This window comes from Drosophila simulans, chromosome 3R, assembly GCF_016746395.2.
Source record: "Drosophila simulans strain w501 chromosome 3R, Prin_Dsim_3.1, whole genome shotgun sequence".
In the NCBI taxonomy this organism is placed as follows: domain Eukaryota; kingdom Metazoa; phylum Arthropoda; class Insecta; order Diptera; family Drosophilidae; genus Drosophila; species Drosophila simulans.
In genome coordinates, this window is record NC_052523.2 from 10,401,528 (window position 1) to 10,416,810 (window position 15,283).

General features: G+C 46.8%; 5 protein-coding genes across 7 annotated transcripts in view; 3 read left to right on the plus strand and 2 right to left on the minus strand.

Annotated features, from left to right (window-relative positions):
• LOC6727910 lies at positions 1-1,102 on the plus strand. Its single transcript, XM_002103229.4, has 2 exons — positions 1-448; positions 630-1,102. Exons 1-2 carry the CDS (start codon positions 119-121, stop codon positions 1,038-1,040), a joined length of 741 nt encoding a protein of 246 aa, XP_002103265.2. The 5' UTR covers positions 1-118; the 3' UTR covers positions 1,041-1,102.
• Positions 1,055-2,102, plus strand: LOC27206653. The gene is made up of 2 exons (XM_016182456.3): positions 1,055-1,172; positions 1,277-2,102. Exons 1-2 carry the CDS (start codon positions 1,170-1,172, stop codon positions 2,033-2,035), a joined length of 762 nt encoding a protein of 253 aa, XP_016034527.1. The 5' UTR covers positions 1,055-1,169; the 3' UTR covers positions 2,036-2,102.
• On the plus strand, positions 2,096-10,802 carry LOC6727911 (DNA replication licensing factor REC). The gene is made up of 2 exons (XM_002103230.4): positions 2,096-4,446; positions 9,966-10,802. The coding sequence occupies exons 1-2, from the start codon at positions 2,180-2,182 to the stop codon at positions 10,348-10,350; spliced, it is 2,652 nt and encodes an 883-aa protein (XP_002103266.1). The 5' UTR covers positions 2,096-2,179; the 3' UTR covers positions 10,351-10,802.
• On the minus strand, positions 4,472-9,052 carry LOC6727912 (nose resistant to fluoxetine protein 6). Its single transcript, XM_002103231.3, has 8 exons — positions 8,649-9,052; positions 7,433-7,728; positions 6,415-6,580; positions 5,583-6,286; positions 5,325-5,518; positions 4,912-5,252; positions 4,707-4,849; positions 4,472-4,635 (listed from the first exon to the last, which is right to left on the minus strand). Exons 1-8 carry the CDS (start codon positions 8,728-8,730, stop codon positions 4,531-4,533), a joined length of 2,031 nt encoding a protein of 676 aa, XP_002103267.2. The 5' UTR covers positions 8,731-9,052; the 3' UTR covers positions 4,472-4,530.
• The window catches only part of LOC6727913 (alpha-mannosidase 2), a 26,608-nt gene continuing 22,023 nt past the window's right edge, over positions 10,699-15,283 (minus strand). For all 3 annotated transcript variants that reach the window (XM_016175387.3, XM_016175389.3, XM_016175388.3), the window contains exons 3-5: positions 13,260-15,279; positions 12,659-13,202; positions 10,699-12,599 (exon numbers count right to left, since the gene is read on the minus strand). In XM_016175387.3, coding sequence (XP_016034529.1) covers positions 11,828-12,599; positions 12,659-13,202; positions 13,260-15,279 — 3,336 coding nt within the window. In that variant the 3' untranslated portion in view covers positions 10,699-11,827. The remainder of the gene's footprint in view (positions 12,600-12,658; positions 13,203-13,259; positions 15,280-15,283) is intronic.

Below are 15,283 nucleotides of genomic sequence, written 5' to 3' on the forward strand. Positions count from 1 at the left end.
CAGCTCTTCTGTCAGAATCAAAACATCGAATGCTAAACAAATCAAGTTTGTGTTAAATGTTTAAAATTTTTAATGTTTGCGCCATCCACAAAGGAATTGGATTGTGACTTCGCTCTTTATGGATCAAAGTAAAAAATTCCTCCAGAACGTGGCCCACATCGCTGGCCAATTGGATCTCAACCGCTTGGAAAGAACCACGATGGCCTACAAACGCTTATGTGTGGAACTGGAGTCCATGAGCAATGAGGTGACTCCAGCCGTTACTCCTCCGACTTCGGCTTCTGGTTCTCCGCCGACCGCCGTCTCCCCTAATGGACTCCGAGCAAGTGCCTCAGAATTCGTTCCGCAAGTGCCGCTGACCAGTGACCGGATTCCCATTGAATTGGACAATGATGAACAGGATGATGATTCGGATGACGATGGCTACGATGAGGAGCGCAAGAGAGCTGTGAGTATGGAAAAAGTACTAAATATATACATTTTCCAATAACTGCTGCACCCTTGCATCTTGAATTATAAGAGCTTATAATTGGGCTCAAGAGATACGTCTTAGTTTTTAACCAAATAGTATGCACACTATCTATAATACAAAATATAAATTTATCTAAAGATAAATCTACCTCATTTAGCCAAAGCCTCCAATCTACGGCCTCCGGTTTTATAACCATCACTACGAGACCGACGACGTGAGCGAAAATCAGTTGGAGGCGGAAAAGAAGCGAAAGTTGGGCTATAGGACTCCAAAGTTTCGGCCAAACCAGCCGACTTGTCGGTCCCCAAAGTCGGAAACGGACTGCATTCCCACTGCGAAGCCTCCGCCGGAATTGGCCAATGGACAGCCACATTTCAAAGGACCCTACATGCCACTTCTGCAGCACAGAATCGCCAACGCAGAGGCCTACGGACTCATTCAGGGTTCCGACGAGCGGAACAGCATGCTCATGGATGACATGGTCAAGCAACTGGCCCGCCTGGACAAATGTCCCGTCAATCTGAGTTCACTTTTTCCGAAAAAAGGTGACCCGAAACCAGAACCCTAGATAGCTCTGAATGTTCTGTAAAAAAACTGAGTTTCTTATTAAAAGGAGGCTTTGACTTAGTACTCGATCTGCTATTCAATTTGATCATTTGTTGCATACGGTCGTTAGAACTTTTCAGCAGTGAACATAATGGTAAAAAAAATAAATACTAAGCTGTAGATAGACAAAAAAAAAAAGGCGAAAGCTGTACATTTCTAAGGATAGTCCAAGTTAGTATGCCATAACTTCCCTTACAGATTTCAGCTAAAACCGAGAAGGAAGCTCCGTGCACTAAAGATCCCAAGGAGATTGAAGCAAAACCGTCTGAAAACATGGAAAGTGCTCCTAAGACGATCGTGGAGGATAAAAACCACAAAGATCCCAAGGAGATTGAAGCGAAACCGTCTGAAAACATGGAAAGTGCTCCTAAACCGATCGTGGAGGATAAAAAGCACAAAGATCCCAAGGAGATTGAAATAAAACCTGCTGAAAACGTGGAAAGTGCTCCTAAGACGATTGTGGAGGATAAAAACCACAAAAATCCCAAGGAGATTGAAGCAAACCCGGCTGAAAACATGGAAAGTGCTCCTAAGACGATCGTGGAGGATAAAAACCACAAAGATCCCAAGGAGATTGAAGTAAAACCTGCTGAAAACATGGAATGTGCTCCTAAGGCGATCGTGGAGGATAAAAAACACATGGAGCAAATGTTGGCCGTTTCGACAATTCCACTGCGCTTGGACCACCAAATCCAGAGCATCAAGACAATTCAGCAGGAGCTGCTTAAGCTTCACCTGAAGCAGGTGATGCTCCTCGACGGCTGCACCGAATTACTGCATGAACTTAATGCAGTGCAGCCCACTAATGAGGACGAGGAGCTAAAAGTGTTGGAAACTTTTCGTGAGGTCAAGTCGAAGCTATCGGGGGTATTTGAACATTACCTTCCCGCCCAGCTGAGCATACTGAAGCAGGAATCGAAGATATCACAAATGTCCGCCGAAATAGTTCCAAAATAATTTCATTACTTTGATTTAAAAGAATAAATATAAAACACAAATCGTTACAGGTCAAAGATTGTTATCGATATTTGATGACATTTGCAATCATGTGTATCATCTCTATTTAAAAGCGGGTAAATTTGTAAACTTTCCCGAGCTGAAATGAATCCCAGGGGGCCTTCCCGGGGAGGCGCCCCCTCGCGATTCGTGCGTGGGCGTGGTCGCGGAGGCGGAGCCTACCGTCCGTATTTCTACTTTCGGCGCAATGGACGTGTGATCCCAGCTGGAGGCAATCGACAACCCAACCAGGGGGAACCTGGAGCACAAGACGCTCCGTCTGTTCCGCCTGCAACTCGGCAACCCAGGGGCTGGAGCCGCGCTGCCGGCAAGCGAGGACGCAATGCTCACTTGGACTGCAGCTTTCTGCGGCCGGAATACTACGCCGCACCAGAAGACGGACTCCAAGTGCAGAGCATCGCGGTGGATAATCCACGGGCTTATTCCGGCTGGCGACTGTACTTCTTGCGCGAGAAATACGAGGAGGGCAACGAACTAGCCACAAGGATAATGGCCGTAGAGGCATACTACCAACGTAATCCTCAAACCTTCGATTTCGTGATGATACGAGATCGGGGATTCTTTCCCCTCTGCGCAACAGGCATCAAATCAGATGCCCAGCTGAAAGAGGTGTGGCCCAGTTTGTCCGCAGACATCCGGGAGCACCCGCTTCGTACGCTGGGCACCCTGTCGTTGGCCATGCACACTGTGGTCGTCAACCACCAGCTGGACTGTAATGATTCCACCACAGCTATGGTGTCCACTCCGGAACAGTACGTCCCCCCAACCCCACGGGTACGCAAGATCTACGCACGACCGGAGGATTTTGTGCCCGTAGAATCAATAGAAGGAATAAGCCATTCCCGAGTGGACACTTTGTTTTCCATCCGGGGCTTTGTGAGCAATGTGGGCGAGCCTAGCTACAGCCTCACGTGGCAAGCCTTTCGCTGCAGTCGCTGCCAGATGGAGATTGCCATGCGCCAACGGGGAACCTTCCAGCCACGTCCTTATCAATGCAAGCGGTCGGAGTGCGTGGCTCGTGACGAATTCGTGCCTCTTCGGAGCTCCCCATACACCAGGCTTTCAATCCGACAGATTATCCGCGTGGAGGAGTCCAGTTTGGACTTGGTCCACGACTTTGAGACCAGCATGCCTGCAGAAATGGACGTGGAGCTGCGACATGATCTAGTAGATGCTGTGCGTGTCGGACAGGAGGTCGTGATAACTGGCATCCTTAAGCTGCAGGAATTGGGCGACGACACTACCACTGCAGACACCTCCAACCAGATGCAGCCCTATCTCAAGGCAGTCAGCATTAGGGATGCGGGCAGCATCAAGCGGGAGTTCAGTGAACGTGACTTGGAAGCGATTGCCATGATCAATGCGGAACCCAACAGCTTTAAGCTACTGGTGCAATCCATTGCCCCGGAGGTGTACGGACATGAGCTACCCAAAGCCGCCTGCTTATTATCCCTTCTCGGCGGGAAAGGAGCGGAATCTGAAGCCATCAACGTGCTCCTGGTGGGTGATCCCGGCATTGGAAAGACCAAGATTCTGCAAAGTTGTGCTCAGATAGCTGAACGTGGTGCCCACGTGAGTGGAAAACGTGGGGCTCAATCCGCACAGCAACTGGGTGTTACGTTTGCTGGACGGAACAAGCGTGTGCTACAAGCGGGTTCCTTAATGATAGCCAGTGAAGGCGGTCACTGCACCCTCGACGATGTGGATAAACTTGCCTCAAAGCAGGCCGTACTGTTGCAGTGCCTACAATCAGAGGAAGTAAATCTTCCACTTGCAGGCGCCTTTGCCTCATTCCCGGCGCAACCTTCCGTGATAGCCTGCGCAAATCCACAAAGAGGACAGTACGATGAGGGGCGCGACCTTTTACAAAATATTAATATTACTCCCTCTTTGCTTCGGGAGTTCCATTTGGTCTACATATTATTGGACAAGCCCTCGGAGAGAGATATGTCGCTTACTGCCCATGTGAGGGCTCTCCACGCGGGCGCTAAGAAGCGAGCGAGAATTGCAGCCCGCTATGCTCTTAAGCCCAAAACGAGCGACTCCATGTGCGAGGTCAGCTTTAATGTGTCGGCAGCGGGAAGAGATGATGACACAATCAAAACGGAAGACGATAATGACAGCATTATGCAGCAGGATTACGATCTAGACAAACGTCTGGAGGTACTTCCGGAGGAGGGGGAATTGGACCTGATCCCGCCCGTACTGATTAAGAAGTTCTTGTCCTATGCTCGCCAGGAATTAAATCCGGTCCTAAACGAGGACGCCAGCAATGCTGTTCTGCGATACTTCTTGGAGCTCAAAGAAAGCTGCAAACTCGATGAAGGCGTTTTCAGCCAGATTGGCGCAGGGTAAGTGCAATATTTTGGTGACGGGTTTAATTAAGTTATGTTTTTTATTCTAGTTATAAGTAATCTATAAGTTAGGACATTGGGCTACCTCATAAGCTTGAGGAAGGAGGAGACGGGAAGCTCCAGAAAGATGGCCAGCAAGAAGGAGCAGAGATAGGACACGGTCACCGTAAAAAAGATGAAAGCAAACTGTAGATAAGATGAGAACAATTTGAGTTACATAAATTCCAATTTCTATTGAATGCCAGAAAGGAGCTCACCATCATGCCCGTGCCAAAATAAATGGGCTCCCGCACTGTGGCCAAGACGATTCGCGCCACAAGGAGGTGGACGATGAAGGCTCCATAAGTGAGTCGTCCCAAAATGCGGAAAATGGGCAAGCAGCAGAACTTACGGAAAATCCCTGTGAAAGCAAAGTTAGATTTGCCAAGGATATACCAAACATATCTCGCAGTTGATACTTACATCCCACTTTGCTGGCCATGCCCACGATGAAGATTCCCAGCCCAAAGCCCCAAATGTTTCGCTGCAGGCCGGCATATAAGGCTCCCCAAATTGCCGACGGCGGTACGTAGTAGTGCTGGAAGATGGGATGAGCACTAAACAGCCATAGGATGCCCACTGGAATAAGTGTGAACCAAAGAAGCTGGAAGCTCTTCAACTCCCGTAATTTGTATTGCTTCAATGCCAACTGATCGTAAACCAAAGCGGCCAGGACTCCACAGAAATAGGTACCGAAGTTCATTAAGGACGACGTGTAGAACTCGGTGAACTGACGATCTCCGATAAAGGAATCCTTCTGGGTCCTGTTTGGTAGATGGGTAGAATAACAGTAATCAAGTAGTAAAGTTTTTTAAGTTTTTTTTCCGATCACTTACTGTGGCGTGGGTACAAAAATGGGATAGTAGTTCATGGAATAGGTGAGCACCATTGGCACGACCACAAAAAGACCCAAAATGCCCGCATAGAGCTGTTTGCTCCATCTGACGAACCGATGACCCAGCATCAGCAGCACCAAGCTGAGCACAAAGGAATGAGTATCGGCTGCCAAGTACCAACCTTGGAGCAAGCACTGCATCCCGAATGAAATTTAAAGGGGATTAGATGATAAATAAGATGAATCACTCACTACTTACCCGCTCATCCGTGCGTACAAAGTTGTTGATGTAGAGCAGATTGGTCCACCAGTTGCGTCGACAAGCCAACTGCTCCCGCTCAAAGATGTGCCGCCACAGAGGACCTCCAGCATTCTCGAAGTAAACGCCACTCATGAGCAATACGAAGGCATATGGAACAGTCAGCCGGATGTATCGGAAGATGTTGAACTTGACAAATAGCACAGCATACTGGCCAAAGCTCCAGGTGTCCTTTTTAGATTCTAGAGAACGGGAAACGGCCAACCAGTTGATGGTAAGCAACAAACCACTGATTACAAAAAAGGTAACAGTGATCAATGATCCCGAAACGAGTAAAGTGCCCGCTGCCGTGTGAAGCAGTCGCTCCGGATCCTGAGGATTGCTGATGGCGCTCTCGTAAATCACCCAGTTGGTGTGCGCAAATATCACCATGAACATGGCGAAGAACTTGAAGCAGTCGAGGAATCTCAACTCGCGACCGATCTTGCCACTGGGCTCCTGATTAAGTCGGTACCAATTGCGGGCCACCGAAAAGGTGAGCAGCACCTGTTGGGCAGTGCTCTTGGGCGGTGTCTTGTAGTGATCTCGCTCCTTGAGCATTTTGTCATGACGGCCTCGCTTTAGATGCAGGTCCACTAAGCTACCCAGACAAGCCAGGACCAGTAGAGTGCCCAAGATTCCGTAGAAGGTCAGGTTCCACGCATCTAAAGACGAGAAGGAATATTTATTTAACCAGTCGTTAGTATTACCTCATCGCCATTAAATGCATAACACTTTTTGGATGCTAATGCAAATAAACATTATTTACACAATGATATAATCTGTGACTCACCATCCTCCACCTGTTGTCCCGCCTCATCGCAGTACTCCACCACGCTCTTGGCCAGCACCCCGAATCCACGACGCTGCAGCCGCCAGTTCAGGCAGGCATTCGTCAAGCGCTGGTGCCGTTGGCGGTTATTGGCTTCCATCGAGAACAAGTCCAGATATACGTTCACCTGCCGAATATTGCATCGACCATGGAGAGATCATTAAAATACCCAAATGTCAACGTCAGGCCCTTGGCCTTGAAAGAAATGAGTTCGATTTGATTTGATTGAATTGGATCGAATTTCGCTGTCTGAACGCCCATTTCCATTTTTGGCCAACGCCTAAGCCAATATAAGCGCATTGTTTAATCAGCCATCGTAAATGCATTTTGATGGCGACTGCATCAATGGCATCGCCACACCATTCCCCATTCCCCAATCCATCTCCCATCTGCTGGCAGCACCCATTGCCCCGCTATCCGATGTTTAATCAGCGGATTTTCCGGCTGTAATTTATGCAATATTTATAGGTAATGAAGATACAGATCACGCATTTAGCCAGAGGCGTCTACAAGGGGGATCTTTGAAATGGGATGTTTTCTGTTCATTTCGAGAGTTGAAATTGACCACTTTCAAAAAACAATAAACCTGTTTATAAACATACTCGAATATTTAAGAAGTTAAAACATGATAGCTCTTCATTGCAAGCAGATATATAAACCTTTGTATATTCAAATCACATAGATGTGAACTAAAACATCTGAAGATATGCTTAAAACCCCCTTTACTGCGCCACTGAACACCTAATCTGCAGCTCACGGGGAGCGCGAGTTGAATAAACTTTGGCGCTATTATCCCGGCTTCTGTGTCCGATGATTGTTGATTGACCATTACGGCCGACGCCTCGGCCAGCGGATGGGTTTTGAAATATGTGTATTTGTATCTGTATCTGCCCAGCAGCGAGTTCGAAGATTGAATTAAATCGATCGTTAGCCGCAGCTGAATCGCTACCAATGAGGTGACACCTCCGTGTGGCCTTACCTTCGCATTTTCCGATAGCAGGCCGGCTTGCAGGGCCTCCAGTTCGCTTTTATTCAATCCGGCCAGAGAAGCCTCACATTCGCGCAGGCAGAGACCGAAATAGAGCTGTCGATGATCGAAGTGATGGCGATCGTACTGCGAAATCTCTGCAATTGCCCGCCATGCGGCCACCGACTCATCGGGCTGGACTTCCGCGCGCACGAAGCAGTAAGTGGACGCATGGCCATTCAATTCCTGGAGGCAACGATCATAGTCATCCAAGTCGTACAGCGGAGGCATCTCATAGAACTGCGTCACTGCAAAGTGGAAGGGAAGGGAGCAGATCAAGAAACCATATGGTGAATCAGTCGGATAAATCGGCTCATTAAGCGGGAAACAAGTTTCTGAACTGGGCAGGTCCTTTTTTCGCTAGAACCGCGGTCCGGGTTCATTGGCTGGCCAGTCAAGTGAAAGGAAACTAGTTTCCTTTGCCCGGGCTTGAACTTGTTTTGCATTTGCTGGAAGATTCTTCTCCATTCCGATTGATGGAATCAAGCAAACAAGCACATGTCAATATTGTAATCGTTCCGCCTTTTGTTTTTTTTTTTTTTTTTGCTGGTCAAGTCAAGTGCGAGTGCCTCAATCTCTTGGCAAATTCCAGACACTCTGGCTGAGTTAATTGTTTGTCAAAATACTGCTCCGTCATCGAATTTGTACACCGAATTCGGGAGGGGAACTTTTGGCGCAGAACACGCAAATAGGCGGATCAGGTGCATATTGGGATAATGCCAGCGTTGGCAAAGTGTTCTATAGTTATATCGATTGACAAGCATAACATGCAATCTGAACAAATGGAACTGCATAATGGTTCTCAATTTGTCGGCTTAGAACTTCCCCGTTGTCAAAGGAAGCACGAAAAACGCTTATTCAACTTGCATCAATCATGGGTTTTACGTGATTTGTGGTTTTAACTACGCTGTAATATTTATTTAATATATATTTACAAGCTCTATAATTCGCCTATAACTCTAGTTACTCAAAGAAGAGAACTCATTTATTAGGTTACGAAATTGTTGATTTTAGAAGAGTATTGGAAACTCTGCTTAGCACAAGTCTTCCTACAGCATTTACATATTGCTAGTCTGATTATTTAACAACTATCAGAACTTTTAATAGGCTCATAAACAAAATTAACACGGAACATAAATCTTTCCCATTGATTGTAATACACACTTACTGTTCAATTGAAAGCACTGCGCAGCCGTAAAAGTGGCTGCTAAAATCACGATGTGAAGCATCATCGTCGTCATGGGATGCATCGAATCGCCGATCGTAATGCACCCTCTAATTGATTGTCTTCGACTCTTGGCACTTTCGTCACTCGAACTCCAATCAAATGCAACGCCAGCGCACCAATAACAATAAGAAGCGGAATTTCATCAACCGACGCGGCTCGAGGTAAATGAAGCAAAAAACAAAGCAGATGACCACCAGACCCAGGGGCTTCTGCTGTCCGGCCAATGTCGATGTTAGGAAATGCACTTTTGGCCCAAAACCCAATCGAAACCCGACCGAATGGAATTGATCCGCCAGCTAATGAACCGTTTGCGCCAACGTGCGAGCCGAGAATGAAATGCGGTCCGAACAGATGCGTGCGTCTAGGGCCTCTGGATGAGATGGGGCTTCGCTGCCCAGGCCTCTGCCTCTGCCTCGGTCGATGCAGTTGCTGTAATGATGATGGGTTTCAAAACTCCCCCGAGAAATGCGTTGGTTTCCGAAAAATAAAATAAAAAGGCAAAGGCAAAATGCGTTGGAACATGTTCGATGCTGGGCTCTCCAGTCGCCCACATCCAACTGATTTATGATTACGTTTCGGGTTTCCGATCCAGTTAGTGTTCATTGGGCATCAGTGTTGTCCACTTATACCCCTTTTTGTTTTGGTGGAAAAATATCAAAAATGAGCTGGAATTTTAAGTGAAAAATCAAATATTTTTAGCAAATTTATTTAAAGTACGCCGGAATAAAGCTGGATTGGCAACAGTGTTGGGCGTGATGTTACGACCAGCTGGGCAGGTGACTTAGAAATACCCTTATAAACAGTCATCTGCCAAAACAAGTTTTCGGCAAATATGGAGATACATATATTATCATACTTCTGAAAAGAACTGTTTACCTACGGCGTAGATGATGAGGAAAACAAGATGCGAAATTAATTGGGGGTCAAGAAGATGAGGCCCACGTTCGGCCTCGGGACCCTAATTATGAGAACTGTGCTGAAGATGGAAACGGAATGGAATACACGTTTGAAGAACTTTTGGCAAAAGGGCAGAAATCAAAAGACTTAGGCAACAAACTTGCTTTAGGAATATGACCCATATATGTACATGTTTACTTAATATAAAAATACTAATCTAAATAATACTAAATGAGATGTTCACAGTCGGCTCGTGTTTCATTTATGAAATAACTAAAGAACATTTTATACAGCTGTAAGATATATTTAAAAACTTCGAATTATGTGATAACACTTAAATTGGTTTATTCTTCTTGTAAGGCAACTTCTTGGGATAATTCACCTGTCCCAGGCACGTGCTCGCCTGGATCTATCCCACGTGGTCAGTCCGCAGCACGTGCGCGATGTGATCGCCCTGCTGACGGAGAGCATCACCCAGACCAGCCTCAAGGAGGGCTCCAGCAGGCCCGGAGCTCGTGGCGCTGGGGGAGGAGCCGGAAAGAGCGCTCAACTGCGCAATTTTTTGGAGCTTGCGAAGAGACGTTCGGCGGCATTGGGACGACGCATCTTCGAATTCGATGAGCTAAAGGAAATCGGAACCCGGGCTGGCATTTTGACCGGCTTTAGCCAGCTGGTGGAAATGGCAAATCTGGGTGGCTATTTGCTCATGAAGGGCGCAAACATGTACGAAGTGGTTCCGGACTAAGCAAATGACAAACGAGAGTGCCAATATTTGGCTAACGTCTGTGTTTTTTGTTTCTGGTTAACTATAAGTTAAGTGGGTTCCAAAATGAGGCAAGCCGTCTAGTAATTAATAATAAATGCTATGGAAAACATTTTTCTGTTTGAAACTCACACCATTACGTTGTAGTTCTGGTTATATTGATTACATTTTTACAAAGTTAAATATAATAAGCATACTTTTGGGACCATATCAATTTCACTTTTTCATATTCTTGCCTAATAGTATTACTAAAAAATATGTGAAGATGCTTGCTGTAAGATAGTAAGAAAATCCTCTCTGAGGATTCAATTACAAACGCACACTCCACAATTGGTTTCATATAATACTTTATTTTCTTGTATCCATAAAATTAGATATATAGTAATAAGTTTTTATAAATAAATACACAAAACAGTTGTTTCCGTTAGAAGAAATCCATCCCATCGTTCGTCTTTTTATCCCTACGTTCTGGATATTCTAGAGTTTATGTCTTGCTTGCTTTGAATGCTTTGTTTCTGAAGTCAGTAGTAACTATTTGAATGACTCTCGTATACGACAATACCAGAGCTGAGAGAGGGCTTAGCTTAGATCTAAGTGGTTTATCGGATATTAGAGCTATTTTTACCGTGCCTGGAAATCCTATTCGACTATTTACAATATTGCTAGTGAATGTAATGTAATATTTGGCTTATACTTTTGCTACCCCGCTACGTTGCTCGTTTAAAACTTATATCCTACATACACTTGTGTTTTGGTTAATTCTGGATAAGGGCTAGGAGTGAATAGATTAATTGAGATTAATATTACATGCCAATTTTGCAATCGTTTTAGGCTAATCAGTCTAAACAAATCGATGCGAACGCTAATCGCGCAAACGAAAACGAAAATTTATTTAATTTGCTCTCTAAATATTTCATTCTAAAATCAAGCTAGTTCTTAATCTAAGCTGTTTCATTTCCATGGTGCGATTTAGTCCAAGATTATTGCACATATATCTTAGTGTATGAAGCTGGGAGGCTTAAGCGGAATGCATTGCTCAGGGCAGTCGAGTTGGGTATTTTGGCCTATTGCATTAAGTTTGGGTGGGTCAATTTGTATAAATAAAGAGAATTTCTGACTAACATGTAGTTTGTAAAATTATACCTTTTTGAATTGAACAGGTAACTAGTCGTAGCCTCGTTTCTTCTTACGCTTTGACCTTTTAAACAGACGAACAGAATTCGAATTAGTCATAAACTTCCATTCTACATGAATCAACAAAAAAAAAACCTAACCACCCTATTGTATGTTTATAACTATGTCGTGTGCTTTGTACTTTCAAAACTGTTGGAGACAGACAGTAGACGTGACGAGAACTAAATAAAGCTGAAAACTTTGCACTTGGCGTTTACCACTAACTATTAGAACTAAACCACAAATAAATATGATAACCATTTCCGCTAAATATCCTGCAGCCACCTTACACCTCCAAGCGGAAAGTAAGGTTGAAGGTGCGCAACTCCATTGGTTCCAGACTGATCTCGGCCAGAGAGCGTATGTGGAAGCTCTCCCTGGACGACTTCTGCTCCGTCCCCGTCAAGCTGGTGGCTTCGATCGTATGCAGGCTGAGCCGACCCAGCTGCACATTACCCAATCCCTTGCTGGACAGGGGACATATGGACTCCATAGACAATTCCCTGCCAGCGCTCACACTGCAATCGAATCCTTGGCGATGCAAAACTAGCAGCGCCGAGGCGGACGGAAACAGTTGCAGCTCCGGATCTGATAGGGTACGCAGGGTGGTCAGGTGTACGTCACAGGGCAGCGGTCCTTTAGGCAAAAGCCTGACCAAAGGCAGCAATGAAGCGGCCAGTTCTGGCTGCTCCAGGTTGCTTACAAAGTACAGATTCGGCGGGTAACGTAAGGCATTTGCCAGCTGCTGCGCCTGCTGACTGAGTACCTTGTAGCTCGGTGGCTGTGTCACATGCTGACCAGCCGGGAGGTCCTCCACGAGCAGCCAAAACTTGTGCCGCGTCAGACGGCTGTCCACGACGCCTTCGCCCATTCCCCGATAATCGTCGTACAGGGTGCGCCGATCCAGCATAACCTCCAGCTGCCCAGGCTCATAGCTGGCCGCTCCTTGCGCATGAGTAGTCAGCAGGGTGAGGCGAAGGCGACTGTCCTGAATAAAAGCTCCCGAGGTGATCGGGAAGTAGTTGCCCTCGATGCCAATAGCCGGCACTTTGATACGTCTAAAAGTGTGGAGCACAAAATTAAAAAAAGGCCTTGGGTCCTGAGTTTCTCGACTTACTCATGATATTGGAAACCGTTCTGATCGCTGTAGAACACGGGAAGCTCCGGCATGGTAGCCGCATCGGCCGGCTCTTTAAGCGGATCCCGCTGCATCGGAGCTTGAGCTATATTATCTATGTTGGTGACAAATCGCATAAACAGCTCCGTCTCCCGATTTTTGGGTGGAGGCTCGAAATCTATATCATTTTCAACATATATCGCTGCATCCAGGTGAGTTCTCGTGTTGAAGATGCGCACCGTGTGCGCTAAAAAGGGTCCATAAATGACAGTCACATCACTGGCTATGGGACCCGAGGTGATAATGATGCGCATGTCCGTATAGCCCTCTAGCACTTCCTTCTCGGCCTCACTTTGTTCGGGATCGGTCTTGAAGAGATATGCACCAGAGTGGAATTGGGCGCTGCGATAGGCGGCAAACTTGATGTTGCACTGTAGCGGCTTGAGCAACTCCTTCTTCTGGTTCTTACGCGTGATGGTCTTCAGAAAACCGCTCTTCTCGTCGAACAGCAATCGCATGTGAGGATTCTCCAACTGTATATCGCCTGTAAAACGAACGTTATTTTAACTTTTTCACTTCATTTACTATATTAAAAACTCACCCGCTGGCTTGCCACGCGCCTGAAAAACTGACGTCGGTGAGGATTCCGTTTCTTCGGGCGGACTCACTGATGCTGGTTGCGATTCCGTGCAATCGTCACAGTATATAGTTGCTATGTTTCGCTTGAAGTTAACCTCGTCCACCTGTACCCGATAAGTGCTCAGCGATAAAGGTTCCAACTCCGCCACGAACATCACCTCAAATTGGCGCGTTGAGGTGCGAATGCGACCCACAGTGCCCGATACGGATGTGCCCAGACCCTGTTCGTAGGTATCGGTGATGTTCCACACTGGATTGATCTGGATGTGATTCAATTCTACACCCTTGTCGTTAAGTATCTTTACATTGGGATGTTGTACGCGTAGTGTAACGACTTCCAAACGCTTCTGAGCCAGCGAATTGTATAGCACAAAGCTGCCTACCGAACCGGTGGAAGATGACCCACCGGCTCCGCCTTCTCCCGCCTGAACAGTGGGCGTGGACTCGTCACCGTTGGCCATCTGGATTGGCATCTTGCGCGGCAGCTTGTTGAAGTTGTCCCGTTCAAATTCACTGAGCAGGAAACCGTGATGTCGAGGCTGGCCCTTTTGTAGAAGGAGCTCAAGGCAGGATTCCTGCATCTTGACCATGTTCTGTGTGCTCTCGAACAGGCGCATTGCATAGTCTCTCATTACCGCTGCCTTGGATGTACCAGTGATGGCATCGTGGTGCTGGAACAGCCCCAAATTTCGCCTGGCATTAATGATAAGCTCGTAGTTCTTCTCGTATATCTTAATCGCGTTCTCTCGCTTTGCTTGCCGAGCAGTATTGTAGGCCAGGGTGAAGACAATTTCAGCAGATCGCAGCTGATGCTCCAGCTCTGAACTCAGAAGCTTGTAGAACGGACGCGTGGTGAAGTAACCGGACCAGTAGGCCGGTCTGCCCTCCGAAAAGATATCGGAATAAACAAAAAAGTCACCCTTAAAGGTCGGAAATCCTGGGGTATGATCCTTCATGCGCTCCTTGATTGCCTCGAAGTAATCACTGGGAGTGCCAAATCGGATATCAGCATTGTAAAGCCTTCGATTGGCCATGATGTGATCGATTAGCTTCTTGTAGTTCTGATATTGCTGATCCACCTCGCGATCCTTGTTGTATCGGAAATCATCGCCAACTGGAATGAGGGCCACATTATGTGGAAACAACGAGGCAGTCCTGGCATATTGCTCCAGCAGCAACTGCGCTTTTGACTCCAGATTGTCGTCTGTAATGAACTGCGCCTTAACAGAGTACTCGGTGTACTCGCCTGGAATTTTGCGGAAATCGAAGTTTAGACAGATGAAGGGATGTGGGCCACATGATCCCTTAATCGAGTATATATCGAAGGGCATGTTGTGAGTGAGCAGGCTACCAGCTACACTATCCTTGTCTTTTCTACTTCTCCAATAGGGTTTCCAGATGAAGTCACCCGATTGCTGGCGAGCAAACCACTGCTTCCAGGCGTAATGAATCCGCTGGATGATGGTTCCCTCGAAATTCGCTCCGGACAGCAGATAAGGCACCGTGCTGCCATGCCCAAATGGATCTATGGACCAGCCCACTTTCGGTGTGACATTCAGATTGTTTTTTAGCCACTGATGGCCCTCGATGAGCTGATCTAACATCGGATAGATGTGGACATTCGCCTCATCCGTCATCACCCATCCACCGGTGGTGATTTCAATGCGACCAGCGTCAATCAAACGCTTTAGTGCCCGTTGCTTGGTGGGATGCGCCTGATCCCACCACAGCTGAAGGAAGCTGATCTCCGACCAAATGAACGTCATGTCCGTGTATTCCTGCATCTTGGTCACCAGTAGGTTAAGGATCTGCCGGGAATCCGATTGGAAGTAGTTGGTAAAGGTCTTTAGCCAGCCAGGATCGTTATGGGAGTGCGGCACCACTATGATCTTCAGTGGCGGGCGCTGCTTGTCCTTCTTCTGCGCATCAAATCGCTCCTCGAAGCCACGATCCCAGTACTCCTTTGATCGCATCCATTCCGGCTGT